The 16,791-nt window shown below is 41.0% G+C and overlaps 1 protein-coding gene across 2 annotated transcripts; it reads right to left on the minus strand.

Moving 5' to 3' along the window:
* Window positions 1-3,430: 3,430 nt before the first annotated feature.
* LOC145238211 (R-spondin-2-like) lies at window positions 3,431-16,035 on the minus strand. Of its 2 annotated transcripts, none has more exons than XM_080101304.1 (5): window positions 15,114-16,035; window positions 9,719-9,919; window positions 7,749-7,901; window positions 7,010-7,177; window positions 3,431-6,523 (listed from the first exon to the last, which is right to left on the minus strand). In XM_080101304.1, exons 1-5 carry the CDS (start codon window positions 15,271-15,273, stop codon window positions 6,435-6,437), a joined length of 771 nt encoding a protein of 256 aa, XP_079957430.1. In that variant the 5' UTR covers window positions 15,274-16,035; the 3' UTR covers window positions 3,431-6,434. The 2 variants fall into 2 exon arrangements, with proteins under 2 accessions (XP_079957430.1, XP_079957431.1); XM_080101305.1 differs by lacking the exon at window positions 15,114-16,035 and adding an exon at window positions 11,422-13,856.
* Window positions 16,036-16,791: the final 756 nt, after the last annotated feature.

Raw genomic sequence — 16,791 nt, forward strand, 5'->3', positions numbered from 1 at the left:
CAAATTTAAATTAAACCAAAAAATACTTTGTTCTCATTTCCAAAAAATAGCTTAGAAATATACTAAACTAATATTGTTTAACATTTAAGAGATTGCTCTTTTCTAAAACGGGCATATGTTTTACACTTTAGTGGGAAGTTTTCCACATAATAATGTATTTGTAAACAAACGACTTCGCAGCAAATGTTTAAATGAGTAGAATTTACACTTGTTGAAGCGTTTCGTTGTCTTTACCGAAAGCCGACGTCGCTGAGAGCGGTTGTGTTGAGTGAAAACTTCATCTATGAGGTTATTGCAACCTTGACCTTATCACAATGTTTGCACTAACGTCGCCCTGCGTTGTACGAACTCTAAGCTGCCAGGTCACACATGTGTTTTGATTTGTCGCCGAATTTGTAATGTTGTTTGCCGTAAAACACAGAAGACTCCTGTTACTGGTAATACCAAATTTGTGTTAATAGTTTATTTACGGTAGCGAATACTGGAATAGTTTTGTTCCGTGAACTTTTTAGTTGCGGTGATAGAAATATGTAACATGCAAATCGGGTTATTAAGTGGCATTCCTTTGGGCAAAAGCAACTATTCTATGAAAATGGCCGCTATTGTCTTTTTCCCGACGCACGAATCAGGCTAAGCAATCCAAAATGTCACATTCTTATGTAAATCTAGTGATAGACCCCATTAATATATCAATATACCTAGAATACACGCGTTTATAGGAAGGAATGCTGTAAAAAAAACGCGATTGGTGAAAGCCTACTTTATTGCAATATGTACACTTGTCTTGTGGAAACTGCGGTGCGCCTTAGTCATACAATAAACTTATAACGGTGGGTGGTCAAAAAGCATACGTGTATTGCACATTATGTATACCACATAACTATAACCTACATTTTCAAATATTTACAATATAAGAATGTTTAAGACACTTACTATTTACGCATACTGAGTGATTTTTACTTAGTTTGTCGCACCCCCAGGCAAGCAAAATCATTTGCATTTCGTACTGTTGTCATTTGCTTCGTTTTACACGGTTTGGCAGCATTAGCTGTTAAGTGCGGTTGGTGTTCTAGCGTATCGTGGTTCAAGACAATTTGGGCGGTTTGTATAGTCGCCAATCCATCGTTTTTGTCGATCTCACTTCTCGGAAAATTTGGATGCAACCCGTGGGAAGCAGGGACCGAGCGACAAGTCCAAAATGCTTTTTCCCAACTGTAAACAAGAGATGGTGCACCAAATATGGTGACACGCTGGTGCACTGAAAATCGCTTAGAATGGTAATTGCGAGGGCTACAGAGGAATGTTGTTTTTGACGCCAGTTTAATTCCAACCGAATTCTGCTTTTTTGGACCTTGTTGGGTAAAACATCTGATATGCCAAACATGACATATGAAACGATAATTTCCAGTGCTACGAACGAATTCTGTTGGCAACGCTGGTATAATCCTAATCAACAAGATTTACTACCTTGGCCTGAGAGACTCTAGTTTGACTCAAGTTTGAAAACAGTTTTTGTGATTATTACTAATTGCTATGGCTATGCATGTGCTTTTTGTACTTTTATGGACAAAACACAACACATTTATTAAAAAAATTGCCTAAATTACAAAACATGGAATTGCATAAACACAGCGCCTCATATTGCACAATTCTGCAAAACTAAACCATAACTTAATACGTATACGGAGAATACACAATATTTGAAACAGAATTATCTGTATTAAGTGACAACACATGACAAAATGATGGATGGTCGTATATCACATTGGCAACCGTATGGTAAACGTCTTAAATAATGGATTGTGTTGCGCCTCTGCATTTAGCAAGCTGGGTCTGCTGGAAGCGAAAAATCGAGCTTTCGAGAAAGTAGGTATAGGCATATTCTTTTTCCTTAGGCACCAATTTTGCAAGCGCGGGTTTTTATAGTAATATGGATATTTTTAATTAATGTAAACTTTCAAAAGTTTACTGCGTGTCCATTAATTTACAGAATTCATGTGCACAAAACAGGGCATTGTGAGTTTTTTGGGGTTCGGTACTATAGGTATGTAACTACAAAATTATGAACTGTACCTTTTGTAGTTCGTAAATAGCGTTTCTCCTTGCGGTCTTTGTTTCTGAACAAGTTACAATTGTGTGGTTCAATGAAGGATAAATGCAATAAATTATTTACATGAAACATGCTCTTACTTGAACTTGCTGTCATAAGGGACTAGAATGTATTGAAATTTTGGGCCGCCAAATGTAAGTTTATACAAGTCCTCAGTTTATTCACTGTATATTTGCCGCACAATTCTTTTGCAAGTTTTCGCATGCACCAGCATAATCTCTAACGCAATCACTTTATCTTACCGCCAAAAAAACAATAAACATGTAGCAAAGCTGTCGCGTTTAGTTTGGATAAATTTTCTGTTTTAGTGATGTTTTTACCTTTTAACTCGGTAAATATTTAATCCTTCTTGTTCATGTTTACGAAATAGCATCTCTAGGTTTACTGCGCGGTCTTCGCCGTCATTTAGTACCTTTAATCGCGGTCGCAATCGCAATATTAGGCAACAAACTCGTACTGGTTTGAACCCAGCAAAGAATTCCTTCCATGCAGAGCGCAGCCGAAATCCAAAGCGTCAACACGGCTTCGCTTTGTAAAACAATGCTGCAGCAGCGCTCGACTAGAGGTGCCTTTAGTTTGTTTTTGTCGCTGCGTTGAGCTCAAATTGGAAAAACACAAGCGGCAAGGTAGCGACGAGGTCACCACACCGCTACCTCCAGGCTAATTGTCACGGGTTTTTCGCCTCTAACTTGCCGTAGGGGCCGTTTCCGAGAAGTCGTGACGTATTTTGGGTCACGTTTTTGAAGTCATATCCGGGGAATGGACAAACTTTGCCCCGTGGTGATTTTTAGACCTGCTTGTGAGAGCACTAAATTCATTCAAGATGATCATCCTTTTCAACGTAGTTTTCAAATATTAATTATTTATAGTTTTGATTGTCGAACGATCCCCTGAATTTAAACTTTGTGAATGATAAATGCACCGACGTCCGGAGTTTAAAAACTCGGTAAGCGAAGCTGCAATTACTTTGTTAATTCCAAAAAATTTAAGGTTTAAATCGATTTTTTTCTATCTTTGCTATTCGACTTTTTTTGTTTTTGTTGAAGCAAGGGTGCTATGCTAGGTCACTGGTTTAGATGTCTGTTATTTGTAAACTTCGGCATGCCTGTAAGTCCAGTGTTTTTTTTTAAGGTGTTTTGGGGGACCGAAACGGTCCCACAAATTTCTCCAGCGGTTTCCCAAAATTTGGACTTGCAACTACAACTACAGTTTTTGGTATTTCAATGAAACACTTGCGGTCTTTTAACACTACTTAGCGGTCACCCAAACCAAACCTTAAAAAAAACCCTGGCCTGTAACTCTATAAGACAAGACGACGCATAATAATTCAATTTCTGTGTTCTTGAACAAAAATAAAAACTGAAAACAATAAGTAAAAAAACATGAAAACAAAAAAGATAAAAGGGACAAAGATCGGAGAGGCGGAGAAGAACGATAGTTCCGCCCCCAAGCGTCTAAAATCAACACCACTTTATAAGGCGATGTGAAAATTTGCATGAAAAACGGTGCAACTACGGTCACAACATCAGCAGTACGATACAGTATCGAATCGCGCAAGCAAGGGGGATACGATCTTGCTGAGTGAGTGCGCACGCGCCAGCAAACAACGTGTAGCAAGGGAAGAATGCGCTGTTGGATCGCTTATCTTGCCGATTATCGTATCTCGCAAAATCATCAAATTCCCGCGTTGGCGCGTCGGCGTCGCGTAAAATGCCTGTCGCGTCATTCGTCAAATGCGAATCCACCCTTGGGGCCGGGGCAACGGATTAATTGAGTCACCGATTGAGTTGACTGGGGCTAGCGGGGGCGGGGTGGGTGATCCACTGAGGCGAACCCGTCACTTTCCGGCGCTGTTTCGATGAGAATCACGTCCCGATGACAGCATGACGTGGACAGTTGGACCACCTCGTCTGAGGCACGATATTGTATTCCAAGAAGGAGAGGCTCCCACGCCTGTGCATCTGTCTGTTAAGCCGATTACGAAACGCAACCGCAAACGGCTTATTTCTTCAGCCGCAACAAAAGAGTGCTGTGATTTTATAGCTGTACGAGCGAGGGCGATGACTTTTAACCGACAAACCTAGATTGCAGCACTCATTTTGCATGCAATGTCTGGGAACAACAAAGGAAAATCACTTGCTTTAACTTGAATTTTTTTCATTATTTAACGGAATCTGCATTTACAAGTCTATTTAATGGCATAACACTCAATTATATAGTAAAGAACTACGTACCCAAGCTGCACACGTTTCAAAAGCCTGTTTTTATCAAGAAATCTGTTGCAATTCGCTGAAATTCTAATTTTCCAAAATGTTTTTGCAGATCGTGGACTACAGGCATTGATTTAAACATCCTGTGGTTCACGTTAAATTTAGAATTCTGTCGCTAAGGCTCTTAAGCCTTGTTTTTGCTGATGAGTATTTTGGGCTTTGCTGTGCCGGTCGCCTTGTGTACGCAGCGCCGTGCTTAAGTCCCCGCAATTACGCAAGCGGCATTACCCCCAACAAGCTAGGCCTGGTTGCCCGAAGGTCTATTTTCGTAGGCTTGTTTTCGTTGGAGCGGCGACTGACTCGGGGTCGTGATTTCCTGGCTGTGATGCGACGCGTGTTTTTCAAACGTGACACTTTCGCCTTGAAATGCTCACTTGGTTTGTCACGCGATTTCGCAGTGACACAAACCCCAGATCCCGTGCGCTTTGTCGAAACAACATCAAAGTGCTTGAATCCGCCAGGAACCACGCGGCGTCCATTTACTGTTGTACGTAGTTGAAGGGTGTGCGTCGTGTATTCAGAGTACTCAGGAAAGGGTGTTTGCCACTGGAGTAGAAGTCTAGGGGATTTTGTGCGTTGAAATATTTAAGGCTTGACATGTTAATTGCTTGGATTGCAGTTGATGACCAATTTGGGAATTAGACATCAAAAAGTTTGTCCATTTGGCTGGCAGACAAAACAAGCAAATCGGCAACATTGCACCTTGCCCATTAAAGACGCGCTTTTATCACTCAGTTAGAAATAATAGATAAGAATTTGAAAATACATTTGAATTTATGAAGGTTGAATTTTGCGAAAATGGGAAAATACCAACTTTTCAATTCCTTCAAATTACCATAACTTTACTGTTGTTTGCAGACATTTGGAAGTAAATCCTTACGGAGCGCTTAAAACCGGGTTCTTATAGCTCCGTCACTCGCAAACAATTGCGTTTGCTTTACTTGTTTTGAAAACACGAAAGTTGAAATGCTTGTAGCGAAATTTCCGTCCCATTCACAACACGATCCGTTTCTGGGTTGAATCGGCGCCGCGCTACGGGCACATCACGATGGAGCCTGTGTCAAGTCGACGCTCAGACTCAACACAAACAGCGGGAAGGTAGGAAACTGGTCCAACAAGCACGCACATGCAATCACGTCCCTACTTGTTTTTTTAAAAAGTTTTGCTTTTTAAACAATTTTTTCGTTACCGGTTCCGGAGAAAAAGCAATACTGGTACATTTTATTCTATTTGAATAAGGAACTAACGATGGCCAGTATACCTCTTATCAGCCAATTTAAAAAACAAATAAGCCAATTATTATTTTTGCAATGGATTATGAATGATCACGTATGGTATTATGTTACTGCATAAAAATCATCGAATTTTTTTACCAAATCGAGTGCGCATTTATTTAGTGATTAGTGATTACATTTAATAAACAGTTTCAAGCCAATTTCGTCATTTAGGCTGGGCGTACTAGTTTCAACTTGGACACACTTCATTTAGCATCACAAATGCAAATAGTGTTTGGCATGATAGTCTTGTGCTGTTTGCTGCACGTGCTACCAGCATGTGTAAGATCAGAAGCGAGAACATAAATAAATAGGCGATTCACAGATAAAACATGACGCTTGAAAATACAGGACCGTCGCTTTTTTTCGCTCGCGCGCCTGAACTATTGCGGCGAAATGACTCGACGTGTAAAATATACAGAGAAGCAATAATGGCAAATCGAAAGTCACCTTGACAACCACTTCGTGGCGCTGTGCAGGGGTGCCCGAACGAGGAGTGGCTCCTAAAAAGTAATCCATGGCTTTACAGTCAATGGAGTTTGTAGAACAAGGTTTTTTTGGTGTTAATCCATGTTAGCCGTATTGGTGTGCTTTAGATGTTCATCTTGTGAAACCGAGGTTTTCAATGTTCCAGTTCACGACCTTTGACCTTTCAACTTCGCGTCCGAAGCTCTTTGCTGAGATTTTGCCCGCGTGGCCGAATAAATTGACCCACTGCGGTTGCAGCGGTCAGAGAGGTACAGACGGCATCCGCAGAGCCCCTAACTGCATGAGTCCTGTTCAGTTTGATATGTTGTGAACGTTTGGGTGGCTCGAGCTGGGATTCCTGGTCGGTTTTCTGAAACCCCGATTTCTGCACTTTGGTCGATCTGAAGATAAAGTTACATAGACAAATTCATGAAAGGACGTTTTTAAGGCTCCAGTCTTTACTTGCGTTGACCCTTGTTTTTCTGATATATTGTTTATTTTTTAAGTAAACGTTCTTATTATATTACAACACCCCTCCTATTTATTTTGTTTTCACTCTAAACTGAGGTTCCTACTCATAACTAAATGCTACCCATAACACCAAGTCAAATCTTTTTCCAAGAACTTGAATTAACTTACTTTTTTATTCCAACATAACTTCATTGAAAAAAGGCAAAGTGACCGGTTAGTTATTTCTAAAATTTATTTCAAGTGTATGAAAATCGGGATCAATTATAAACATCTATATATAAGCTGTTACTGTCAACTTATAGAGCGAAACAATTGCCAGAAGAGCTCTATAAATTTTAAACGTCTATGTCATCCGAAATCAGCATGCAACACGTTAGTAAATAAACTTAAAAATGTTGTGTAACATTTTTGCTTACTTCTGCATCTTAAAGGAGACTTTAGTCTTTTCGATTTTTGGCGATTTTTGCATTTTTTTCTCATCTTCTTGCAAGTTTTTTTGATTTTTCGTTTTTCTCTTTTCTTGGCGCATATTAATCCCGACATACATTCATTATATTCAACACAGCATGGATTACTGCATTTCTCTGCAAAAAAGAGATCATCATATAAGTCTGCTTATCAACACAACAATTCCCAGTACGTCAGGGCTTGACAGCTTTCAGCCAGCAGGCCAAATCCGTCCCGCCAAGGAAAATCATCACTTCACATATTGTCAACGTACGCAAAAAACGTTATTTTTCAAACAATATCAATTTCATTTTATTGTTAATCTATGGCTGAATAATTATTATTGATTATATATGGCTGGCCTGGAATAAGGAGTTAGTCTGAGAAAATTACCTTAATTTTTGCGAGATATAACAAACATAATGAGCAGTGGCCAAAAACAAAGCTTTTGTAAGAACAATGATGGCAAGATGTTCATACTAAGGTAAAATTTACTATTTCTAACGACATCTGAAAATTTATTCTTTAGCTTTGATCTTAATATTTGCTTTCAAGGCCAAGTTTAAAAACCATGAAAACTATTCCTAAAAAAACCTAGACAGTATTACAGACACTGACAAAATAGGAAGACATTTTCCAGCGTTGGTATAGGTAACAAAAGGTTCTTTTTAAATTCACGTTTACATATTAAGATGAAAACAAGCTTACTTTTCTTAACTTCAATGCAGGTATTATTACTTCGACAGAACCTTGTATGACTGGGGCAGCGACTGTAGCAAGCACGATTATAATAATAGTAGTTGTCCATGCAGGTGTTGCATGTGCTCCGTGAATCACAAGTACGACATCCCTCCCCGCAAGCTGCAAAGAAAAAACACGTGACCGATTCAAAAACGTGACGTCATTTCGTAAAAATTATGACGTCATTTTGATCTGGGTATGGGTATTTCTTTTGATGTGGACGTTTTTTGACAACGGGGAGCTAAATGTTTGAAATTGCATTTTTTCGTACAAATAAAAACAAAATGCATCTGGTTTAAAACACCAGAAACAATGCATTCTTTTAAATGTATGTGCGTTTGAGCAATTCAAAATTTTCCTTTTAACATGCATTTTATGTCTGACAAATGTTTCTAAAACACTATATAGTTGATGAACCCGGCAAGTTGTCATGTGACATTTCGGTGCAAATTAGTTTGTTTTTGAATAGGGTCTTGACAAAAGCATGTACAGTATTTTTAACATATCAATAAAATCCACAGAAGCAAATTGGAGGAGAACGTTCATTTATTCTCCCATTTTCGCATTTTTCAGTCTTTAAAGGTTAATCGTGCAGAAAAAATGAAACGACTGTTTGATTTAAAATAGGCCAAATTTACGTGTTGCTGCATGCGCCAGTTTTTTTAGATCAGATAGGCGTAGTGAACTTTTTGACCTGTTAACCTTTGGACGGGCATTGACCTTGACTTGTTGACGTCACGGTCGGTGACGTGTCTTAAGGAATCGAAACCTTTTCTGGCAAGTTGATTTATGCTGTTTTGAAACATAGCAACAGAATGTCATAATATGCCGTAATGCTATGCCGGATCGTTAAACAATGTAGTACGAGTCAAGTTGTACAAACATTTGCAGTGTATGTGGCCTTTTACCTTAAGCTTGAAGATTTTCCACTAGATAAACTGAGAAGAGAGGTCAAACCAAATATGGCACGAACCTATTTAAAGTTCCCATAACAAACCAAAATGGAGCACTGAGTATAAGAATAGACGCATGGCATGTTATTATCATGTGGCCAGCTGAAATACTGGCTAAAAATAATACCAGAAAATTTGTTCAATGTAATCTCCGGGACAAAATAATTAAAAAATGAAATGTAATCTTCAGGCCATGAGTTTGGGAAAAATTGGGTTTTCCAAAATCTAAAAATCTTTTGGGAGATTTTGACAGTAATCTGATACCAGTAGGCCTACAACCCAAAAAATGTGTAGGGGTTACAACAACATAGGATCAGTGGATTTATGTTGGTCGAAAAAGTGTTGAGAAAATATGTTCATGCTTAAGATGCGCTGGGCCTCGTGATATTTATCGAGTTAAAAAGACTGATATAAACGTTTAATGCTCTTTTTTGGCGTATATAGCAACACGAAAATTTGTGGTAGCTATATTTTATCTTGAGTTAACGGCATTTATACATGAAAAATGCCCAAACTATTTTGATAGCTGATTATTTTTCTGTTTTTCCATGTAATCTATTTTAAGGTTGCTTCCTAAAATCTAATTGTCCATAATAGTTCGCCCAAAGTGTCGCTGCTGTCAGAGCAGAGCCACAAAGCGACATGGCTGACCAAAATTTGAAATCTGACCCAAATCGTTTTTTGAGGCCAGTTGCTCAGTCGATTGGTCAACTGAGTAAAACTGTTGCAATGCATAACTTTAGACTCATATCTATTATGTGTCGAAATATTTATTAGTTTAAACAAATCTTTCTTCCCCAAAGAGCCAAAGAATCAAAAACATCAGACAGGAAAAAATGAGAAAAAAGACAAAAAAACCGCTTCAAGAAATTATTACTGAATTTCTCAATATTAATGGTCAGTATTATCACAATATCTATTACACATCCTAAGTCACTAAAGTAAAAAAAATTACCAAAGCAGAGATTTTTTTGTTCGTCTTACCTTTACAGCTGTCAACCTCAGCTTTTGAACGGTGATTGTAGTGACCGTCCGGGCAGTGGTGAACGCAGTAGCTGCGTTGTGATTGCTGGTCGAGGTGGAGGTATGATTTCGCCGAATCTTGGTCACAGGAAGTACATCCGTTCGGTTGATCGGGACACTTGTCGCATGAGTTCCCACATACAAAGGCGGGTCCCGACGTGCCTGTGAGCAAAACAGAAGATTAAAACTTTGCCGAATGCAATTGGACCTAATGCAACTATTTGTACAAATACATGGGGATAAGGAAGGGGCATAAAGCTATTCATAACGCCACGAACGAAAAAAACAGTAAGTCGAAAGTGTCGTTTGTTAAACCCGCATAATAATTTTTATTTGCTCGTCTTTTCACACAATGTATAATGATACGTGCAATTTGATCCGCCAGCGAACCACATTACCAGTAAAAAAATCCATTTTCGTGAACCGTTCATGTCAAATCAGACATTTCCCTTTTAATATACACATTAGCAATGTTATGCACATTAGCAAAAAATAAGCAATGTTTTTAAGTAACATTAGAAAATAAAACCGACAAAAAGCTCGCATGAGTATCGCGTTCCTAATTCCCCGAAGTTTGTTTTGCATATTGTCACCTGGCGGACTTTCTAGCATCAAGCTGCTAAACATAAGACAGTAGTTCGCCGCTTTTAGTACTAAGTAACGCGTTTCAATCGTGCAATTACCGCAAGTGTTGGAGCGAAACCCACCACAAATGCGGTCATTAGCAACTTGATACCAAAACAAGCTGCCAGGCTTTGTATTCTCTTCAAGTAGGCGGAAACAAAAAGGTGAGACCAAAGGCACAACAGAAGTGGCCGCAAGCCTAATGACACGGAAATCTCAACAAACTTTGTCTCTTTTAAGATATTTCCAACAAAGTAATACGGAAGCCCTGGGTGGTGCAATTGCATAAATGCCATGGCAACCGATATATAGTGACGTCATACATGTGCGACGCGCGCTGGCGTCATGAAGAAGCACGACTCGGTCAGGTGCACACGTAGGAATGTTCAAAATAGGTGCAATTATCGATCAAATCACAACATAAAAACAAATGCGCATTGTGTTTGGCGTTAAGCGGTTGTTGCAAAACACGTTTTTCTACCGCCATTACGCTCTTTTGTATAAGAGGCGTGACAAGTGTTGATCTTGTCACAGCTAAGTTGCACCTGCGCATCTTAACTGTGGATTATCTTTCCGGGGTTAGGGAGGTTTAAGCGCGATAATAACCATCCCGCGTGCACCTGGCTTGTGCGGTTAACCCCAGGGCGCGAAAAAGCCGACGCGGTTTGAAAACGTATATCCTCTGTCTCCGTGCATAATGCATGCATGGAAAAATGTATGATGCCGCGCTAAGAAAAAGGGGCTTCAAATTTTTTATTTAGGCTCCGAAGACTTAGATATGTCTGTGATAGGTTTCGTGACTCGATTATCTTACAAAATACAAAAAAAATGGGCGAGGGGGTCTACTTTACATTTACATGGGTTACGCAATTGCATGCCGAATAGTCCAATCCTGCGGTGACCTTTAAATACAGACTTTAAGTCAGAACTGTCCCCACACTTAAGAAATATAATTCTGACATTCCCTTGCAAAACTGTTTTTGCATTGCAGCGAACGAAAGAACGTTTAGGTAAAGGTACGTTTGTGATGCTTCGAGTACCTCGAAAACGAAGACGATGTCTTGAAATTATTGTCGGCCCGGAGCGTGGTATCCGCCGGAGGGCGTAGTGTCGGCCCCAGCTGAGCATCAGCAGACCGAGCAGAGTCAAAATCTCGACAACCAGTCGACACGTCATGCTCGCGCCACTGTACGTCATCGATACACGCAAAAATTTGTCTAAATTTGAACCTTATCGCTGGCGCCTGCTGCGATAAGAAACGCAGTAAAAGGTACGTAAATGACTGCAAACGCCGAAAACAGAATCGAATAACGCCGCGCCGCTGGTGGAGCAATGCAAGGGGGAAGTTCGCACATTGCTGTTGTGGCGTTTGCCCTGGTTTCATTCCATTAGGTTATCAACAGCCAGCTTGCCATTAGAGTTTTTTTGTGATAAGGTTGTGGGTCTTCGCCGAAACTGCTATCAAAATGGTATCTTAGTTTGGCCTTTGTTTGCCGCAACTTCGCTTTTAACAGCATTCAAGATCTTGACTGATGCGGTTCTCGCGCGGGGCTTTTTTACCATTTTTGCGGTAAAATGCGTGTCAAGTTTGGGTGCAACCTGTAACCTGTGCTCGATGATGAAAGAAGGACCGCTTCAAAAAAGTAGAGCAAAACCAGAAAATCAAAAGATCGGCAGTTTGTATTGATTTGAATCTGTCAAGATATAGATATCGAAAACCCCTACAAAATAGCGTAATACACTGTCGCAGATACAGCCAAATTGGGTTCCGATTTATTACTTTAAAATTGAAAAACAAATGTCATGAGATGCCCCTGGACAAAACCAAACTTTGCGCTTTCTTCTCAAAACTTCACGGACTTTCTGTTTTATCACTTAATAAACAAATATACGCAAGGTAACTTAAACATCTTATTCTGAGAAATTTAATTCAAAATATATGCAGCCTTTAAGTTATGCCAAGAGGTGCTTTTCGCAATTACACCACAGTTGATGCTTATTTCAGACACGAGGAAATTTGGATAAATCAAGTTTCTATTTGTATTTTAAGCCAATCGATTGTGACCTGCTTCAGCGAACCGACAACAAAATTGCAAGTGGTGCTCTTTAACCGCAAACAAATTGCCAAGACGCGCGTGCTACGGCCTGCATTCCCTAACAAAGCGGACAACTTTTGTCTCACTCCATTATGGGATGAAATTACAGCGTGCTGGGGCATTAGCGCCGCAAAGAGGCCGTAATTGCGCCAATTTTCGCCTTCGAATCAATATAGCTGATGAATAATGCATTGCGACTCGCGCTGTTATTAAATAAACGTCGGAAAGTCGCGACACTTCCGACCCTGGAGCCGCCGAGATGCGATGACAAGCGACAAGCGCGCGCGGTTTTCTGTTCTAAAATGCCGCTAAATCAAAACCGACAGCGCCGGGTCAAAGTTGCGACGCGGCCCACTTGTTTTCCACTAATTCATTGTCTTTTGTTTGTGACAAGCACTGACGCAATAATCGAGCAAGTTTCGCGCGCTCCAGTTGTCGCGACCGGGATGATTTTTCCGCCGTCATGGGAAACTGGAACGCGCAGCGAACTTGTGTCGAACGCCGCGGCATACGTCATAAGTGATTGGCGGCGCGAATCGAAGGCGATTGGTTAATCCGGTGTTTGGCTCCCATCGCTTCCAGCGTGCTCACGAACCGTCAAAGCGCGTCTAATCCGCATTGTTTCGGCTCAAAAACCCTGCATAAATGCTCCTCGTGCCTCCGTGATGCGTCAAATCAATTATTTGCGTTGAAACGATCCGGTTCCGCATCGGGTTCCTGTCGTAGCACAGGCCGCCGACGTTCCTTACAGCCACTACAAAGTACGCGCAGTTTATCTGCATAACCGGATAAGGTAACAATACTCGTGCCTGCATAACACCGTGCTAGCGATCCTCGATGTCGCGAAACCTAAGACACGATCAAAGCCTTGCTGTCCTCACGACGCAGCCTCACCGCGACAAGAATCCCATCCGACAGTGGACGATAAGACGGGCTTCCAGCAGTCAGAGAGGTGCAATAATAACAAATCGCGACGCTGAAAGTCCACAAAAAAGGAGCCCTTATGTGTTAGAAGTTCTATCGGCGACGGCGCGAGACCCAGTCGAAATAAACGTGTGTCAAAGACGATTTGTGTGAAGCTTTTCAACGGGCGAGAGGCAGAAACGTGGCCGACCACTCGACTTGGGCACGTTCCCGTTTGAGGCGTTGTTGATTTCTGTGACAGCATTTTCAATTGGGGAAAAATGTAGCCTTTCGGGAGATGTTCCCAAGCATGAGAGCTTGACATCCGGTACTCCGACTTTCGTTTTCACTTTGCCGTGTCTGGGACAGCGCACGGTGCTTGCAATTGTTAGGGCGATGTCACCTGTTGATGATCAAAGGCCGCATTCCACCTTCGATTCGCCGCCCCCCAAATGACGCTTTCCCTTGTCACAGCCGCCGGGGTCGCGACCCACGCTAATGGCAACAACTTTCATGTTACCACGGCCGTGCAATGAAAAAGGGTTCCAGGTTAGGGTAAAAAGATCCCAAAGTGGAGTTCCACAGGGATCATTTTTTGGACCAAACAAGCCACAATGCCAACCATTGAAGGGTAGAATAACTGGAAAGGTATCGGGTTTTCTGTCGCATGCGTTTTAAGTTTAATCATCGATGTAGTGCCTTGGCGGCGATGCCGATTGAAACAAGATAAGAGTAAGTACACAGAGGCCTGAGTTCAAGGGAAACCTGTAACGTACTTGAACCCTGACTTGCTTTACAAGCGTTTTGAAGCCTCGTTAAACGTTGGCAATGAAGATTAAGATACCACATGTGAAAGGGTTGATGTCTAATGTTTCAGCGTTGCGTTTTTTCAAACCTAAACACATTCCAGTTCCTCAACATGCAGCGCAACTCAACACCACAATGCCCGACACGCTAATTTACGAGGGCACAACAGGCCGCTGGTGCTTGTGCATATACACACAGGCCACTACACCGGAGTGAGAATTGCATAAAGTCCGTGGGATAAGTTCATCGATCATATAACATAAGGAACGCAAGTTATGGTTTTTGGTAAAGGTTAAACGAAATTGAATTAGCGAAATCAACAAAAGCCACCATGGAATTTAGCACGAAATCTACACCATGACATTGAAAGTGCTTTACATTTCTTAAGTATGACTACAACCTGTTAAGAACAAAAAATTCAACAGTAAATTCTGAGTAAAATTGTTGTCATGCAGATATTGTTTCCTCAGTTTTGCTACAATTCATTTTCCAGTTGGACACTAATGGCGCGCGAAATAAACCTTTCGTTACGTTGCGTCAAAAAATTCTTCGAAAAGCAACCATTTCGGGGGATTTTTGTCGATATGTACACTTAAAATGCGTTTGTAATTGCCCGTAACAAACAGAACAGACGCTAGTTAAGTTGACACGGTAAATGAATGCCATCATTTGCGCAGTGTGGTATTTACATGGCTTTGCGAGTAATGTGCACTCTCACATGCCAATGCACGTAAAACAGCGACCAGTTGGACTTGACGTGTTGCCAAGCGTTTCTTACGGCTCAGTTGGCCTTCAAACGGCCACGGGTCACTTATCAGCACCAGTGAGGTGGTCCACTTACCTCTCCAAGCAAGGATAACTACTCTTGATCCTCAAAGTAAACGAGCTTCAATAAAGGGATTAGTAACATTGTTTAGGTCGCTCACCTCTTCGGTTCCGAGGATGCACGAGAACTCGGTTGCAGTCCAGGCAAAACGCGGCCATCAGAGCGAAAACGACGTAGCAAAGGCTGATGATGTAGCAGAGGTCTCCTCGTTTGACGGCGATCACCAGCATAGCAAACAGCGACGACTTAAGCTTGGGCATGTTACCATCAAGTACACATAATCACCCGGTTTTGTCACACACATGCTTGAGCCTTCAGGGCAGGTACGTTGCCTAATTGCTTGCAAGACAACAGTGGGATAGGTTTAGCGCTACGCGACAGGTGCACATGTTGAAAGTAGACTAAACAAAGGCAAAAAAGATATGCAGAATATTTAAAACGGTCACACACTCCTTACACAGGCTACAGTGGTATACCAATACTCTAATCAAACATTGACACAAAAAAACCTTAATATAGCTATCTATCTGGTCCTTACTCTTCAAAGTATAATCTCGAAACCCCAAAAGAGAATTATTTTTACGTACGCAGGTCAACAAAAGTTAAAAGGACAATGAACTGAAATAAAATTTTTTAGATCAGTTCTGAGCCTTTCATCCTGACTGAACTTTTTTCTGACACAGTACACAAAAAAGGGATACAAATTAGTTACCTTTTTCTCTGGTACACACTAAATATGTTTACGTCTTCCAACTTAGCTTTCTGCATCTGTCCCACGCCTCGCCTGTTGGATTTAAAACATTCGATCTAGCAGCAACACGACTGATTCGCTTTGAAAAAGTTTTTGTGCAAGGGAATTACGGTCTGTACGAGTACCTACTATTAGCGGCAACCCTAAATACTTGTTTCGGTTTTAATTAGATTTTCAGCTCCTAATTTCGGTGTAATGAGGCAAAACGGGTCAAACTTTAAACGTTTTTGTAAGAACTAATCTCTAGTTCGCATTTTTACACAATTTACCAAGACATACCTTCGGATTTCGGTCAGGTTTTCTCAAAGAAAATTACATTAAAAAAAATAAACTCGTCAAAATATTATGTATGAAATAATAGTGAATTGATATTACCATATACTAATCCACTTCATTTTACGAAAGCGGAGGCCAAGTTGTCATATGTTTATTAAGAATTTATGTGTTCGATCAGGGGTGGGCCAGACAGAACAAATAAAGCAAAGACATTGTGTCCACATGCTGATTTGCAACCCTTATGAGAGTGATCACTGATGAAAAAGGATTGCGCAAGATTGACAAAACGCCAAGCAAAACAAGGCTTTTAGTAGCCCGAATTCCAATGCCATTCATTTCATTCTGTTACGCTATATGTTACTTAAATGCCCTGATATTGCCCTAGCTTATATTTGTCTCGAGTAAACATCGTGAAGTCGCACGGCACGCTGGGGATTGATTACCCCGCGGTTACTTGTACCCATTCTTATTTGCAAAACTGACGAGAGGCACAGGCTGGGCTGGCGAACTGAGTTAAGTCGATCCCGGGCCGCAGTGAAAGTTATAGCTTCGATCGTGGCTCATGTTTGTCAATGCCAAACTCAAGATCATGCGATCGCGCTTTCGAAGTAAGCCGCATTTGCCACTGATCTACGATCCGTTGATATACGGACGAGGTGTGGTGGAACTTTGAAGGATTTGGGATTCGCGCGACTTGGAATAATCAGAAAGCCGCAAAAATGTGAATAGTTCGGTTTACAAACTGAGTGCA

This window comes from Phallusia mammillata, chromosome 7 (genome assembly GCF_965637545.1).
Source record: "Phallusia mammillata chromosome 7, kaPhaMamm4.hap1.1, whole genome shotgun sequence".
Taxonomy (NCBI): domain Eukaryota; kingdom Metazoa; phylum Chordata; class Ascidiacea; order Phlebobranchia; family Ascidiidae; genus Phallusia; species Phallusia mammillata.

Excerpts from the sequence above, each read along its gene's own strand:
- LOC145238211 (XM_080101304.1), bottom strand. The coding sequence starts at position 15,273 with ATGCCCAAGCTTAAGTCGTCGCTGTTTGCTATGCTGGTGATCGCCGTC. Across the intron at positions 7,178-7,748 it reads CTGCATTGAAGTTAAGAAAA|AGAAATGCAGTAATCCATGC; the intron begins GTAAGCTTGTTT and ends TCTTTTTTGCAG. Across the intron at positions 6,524-7,009 it reads GTCTCCTTTAAGATGCAGAA|ATCGACCAAAGTGCAGAAAT; the intron begins GTAAGCAAAAAT and ends CTTTATCTTCAG.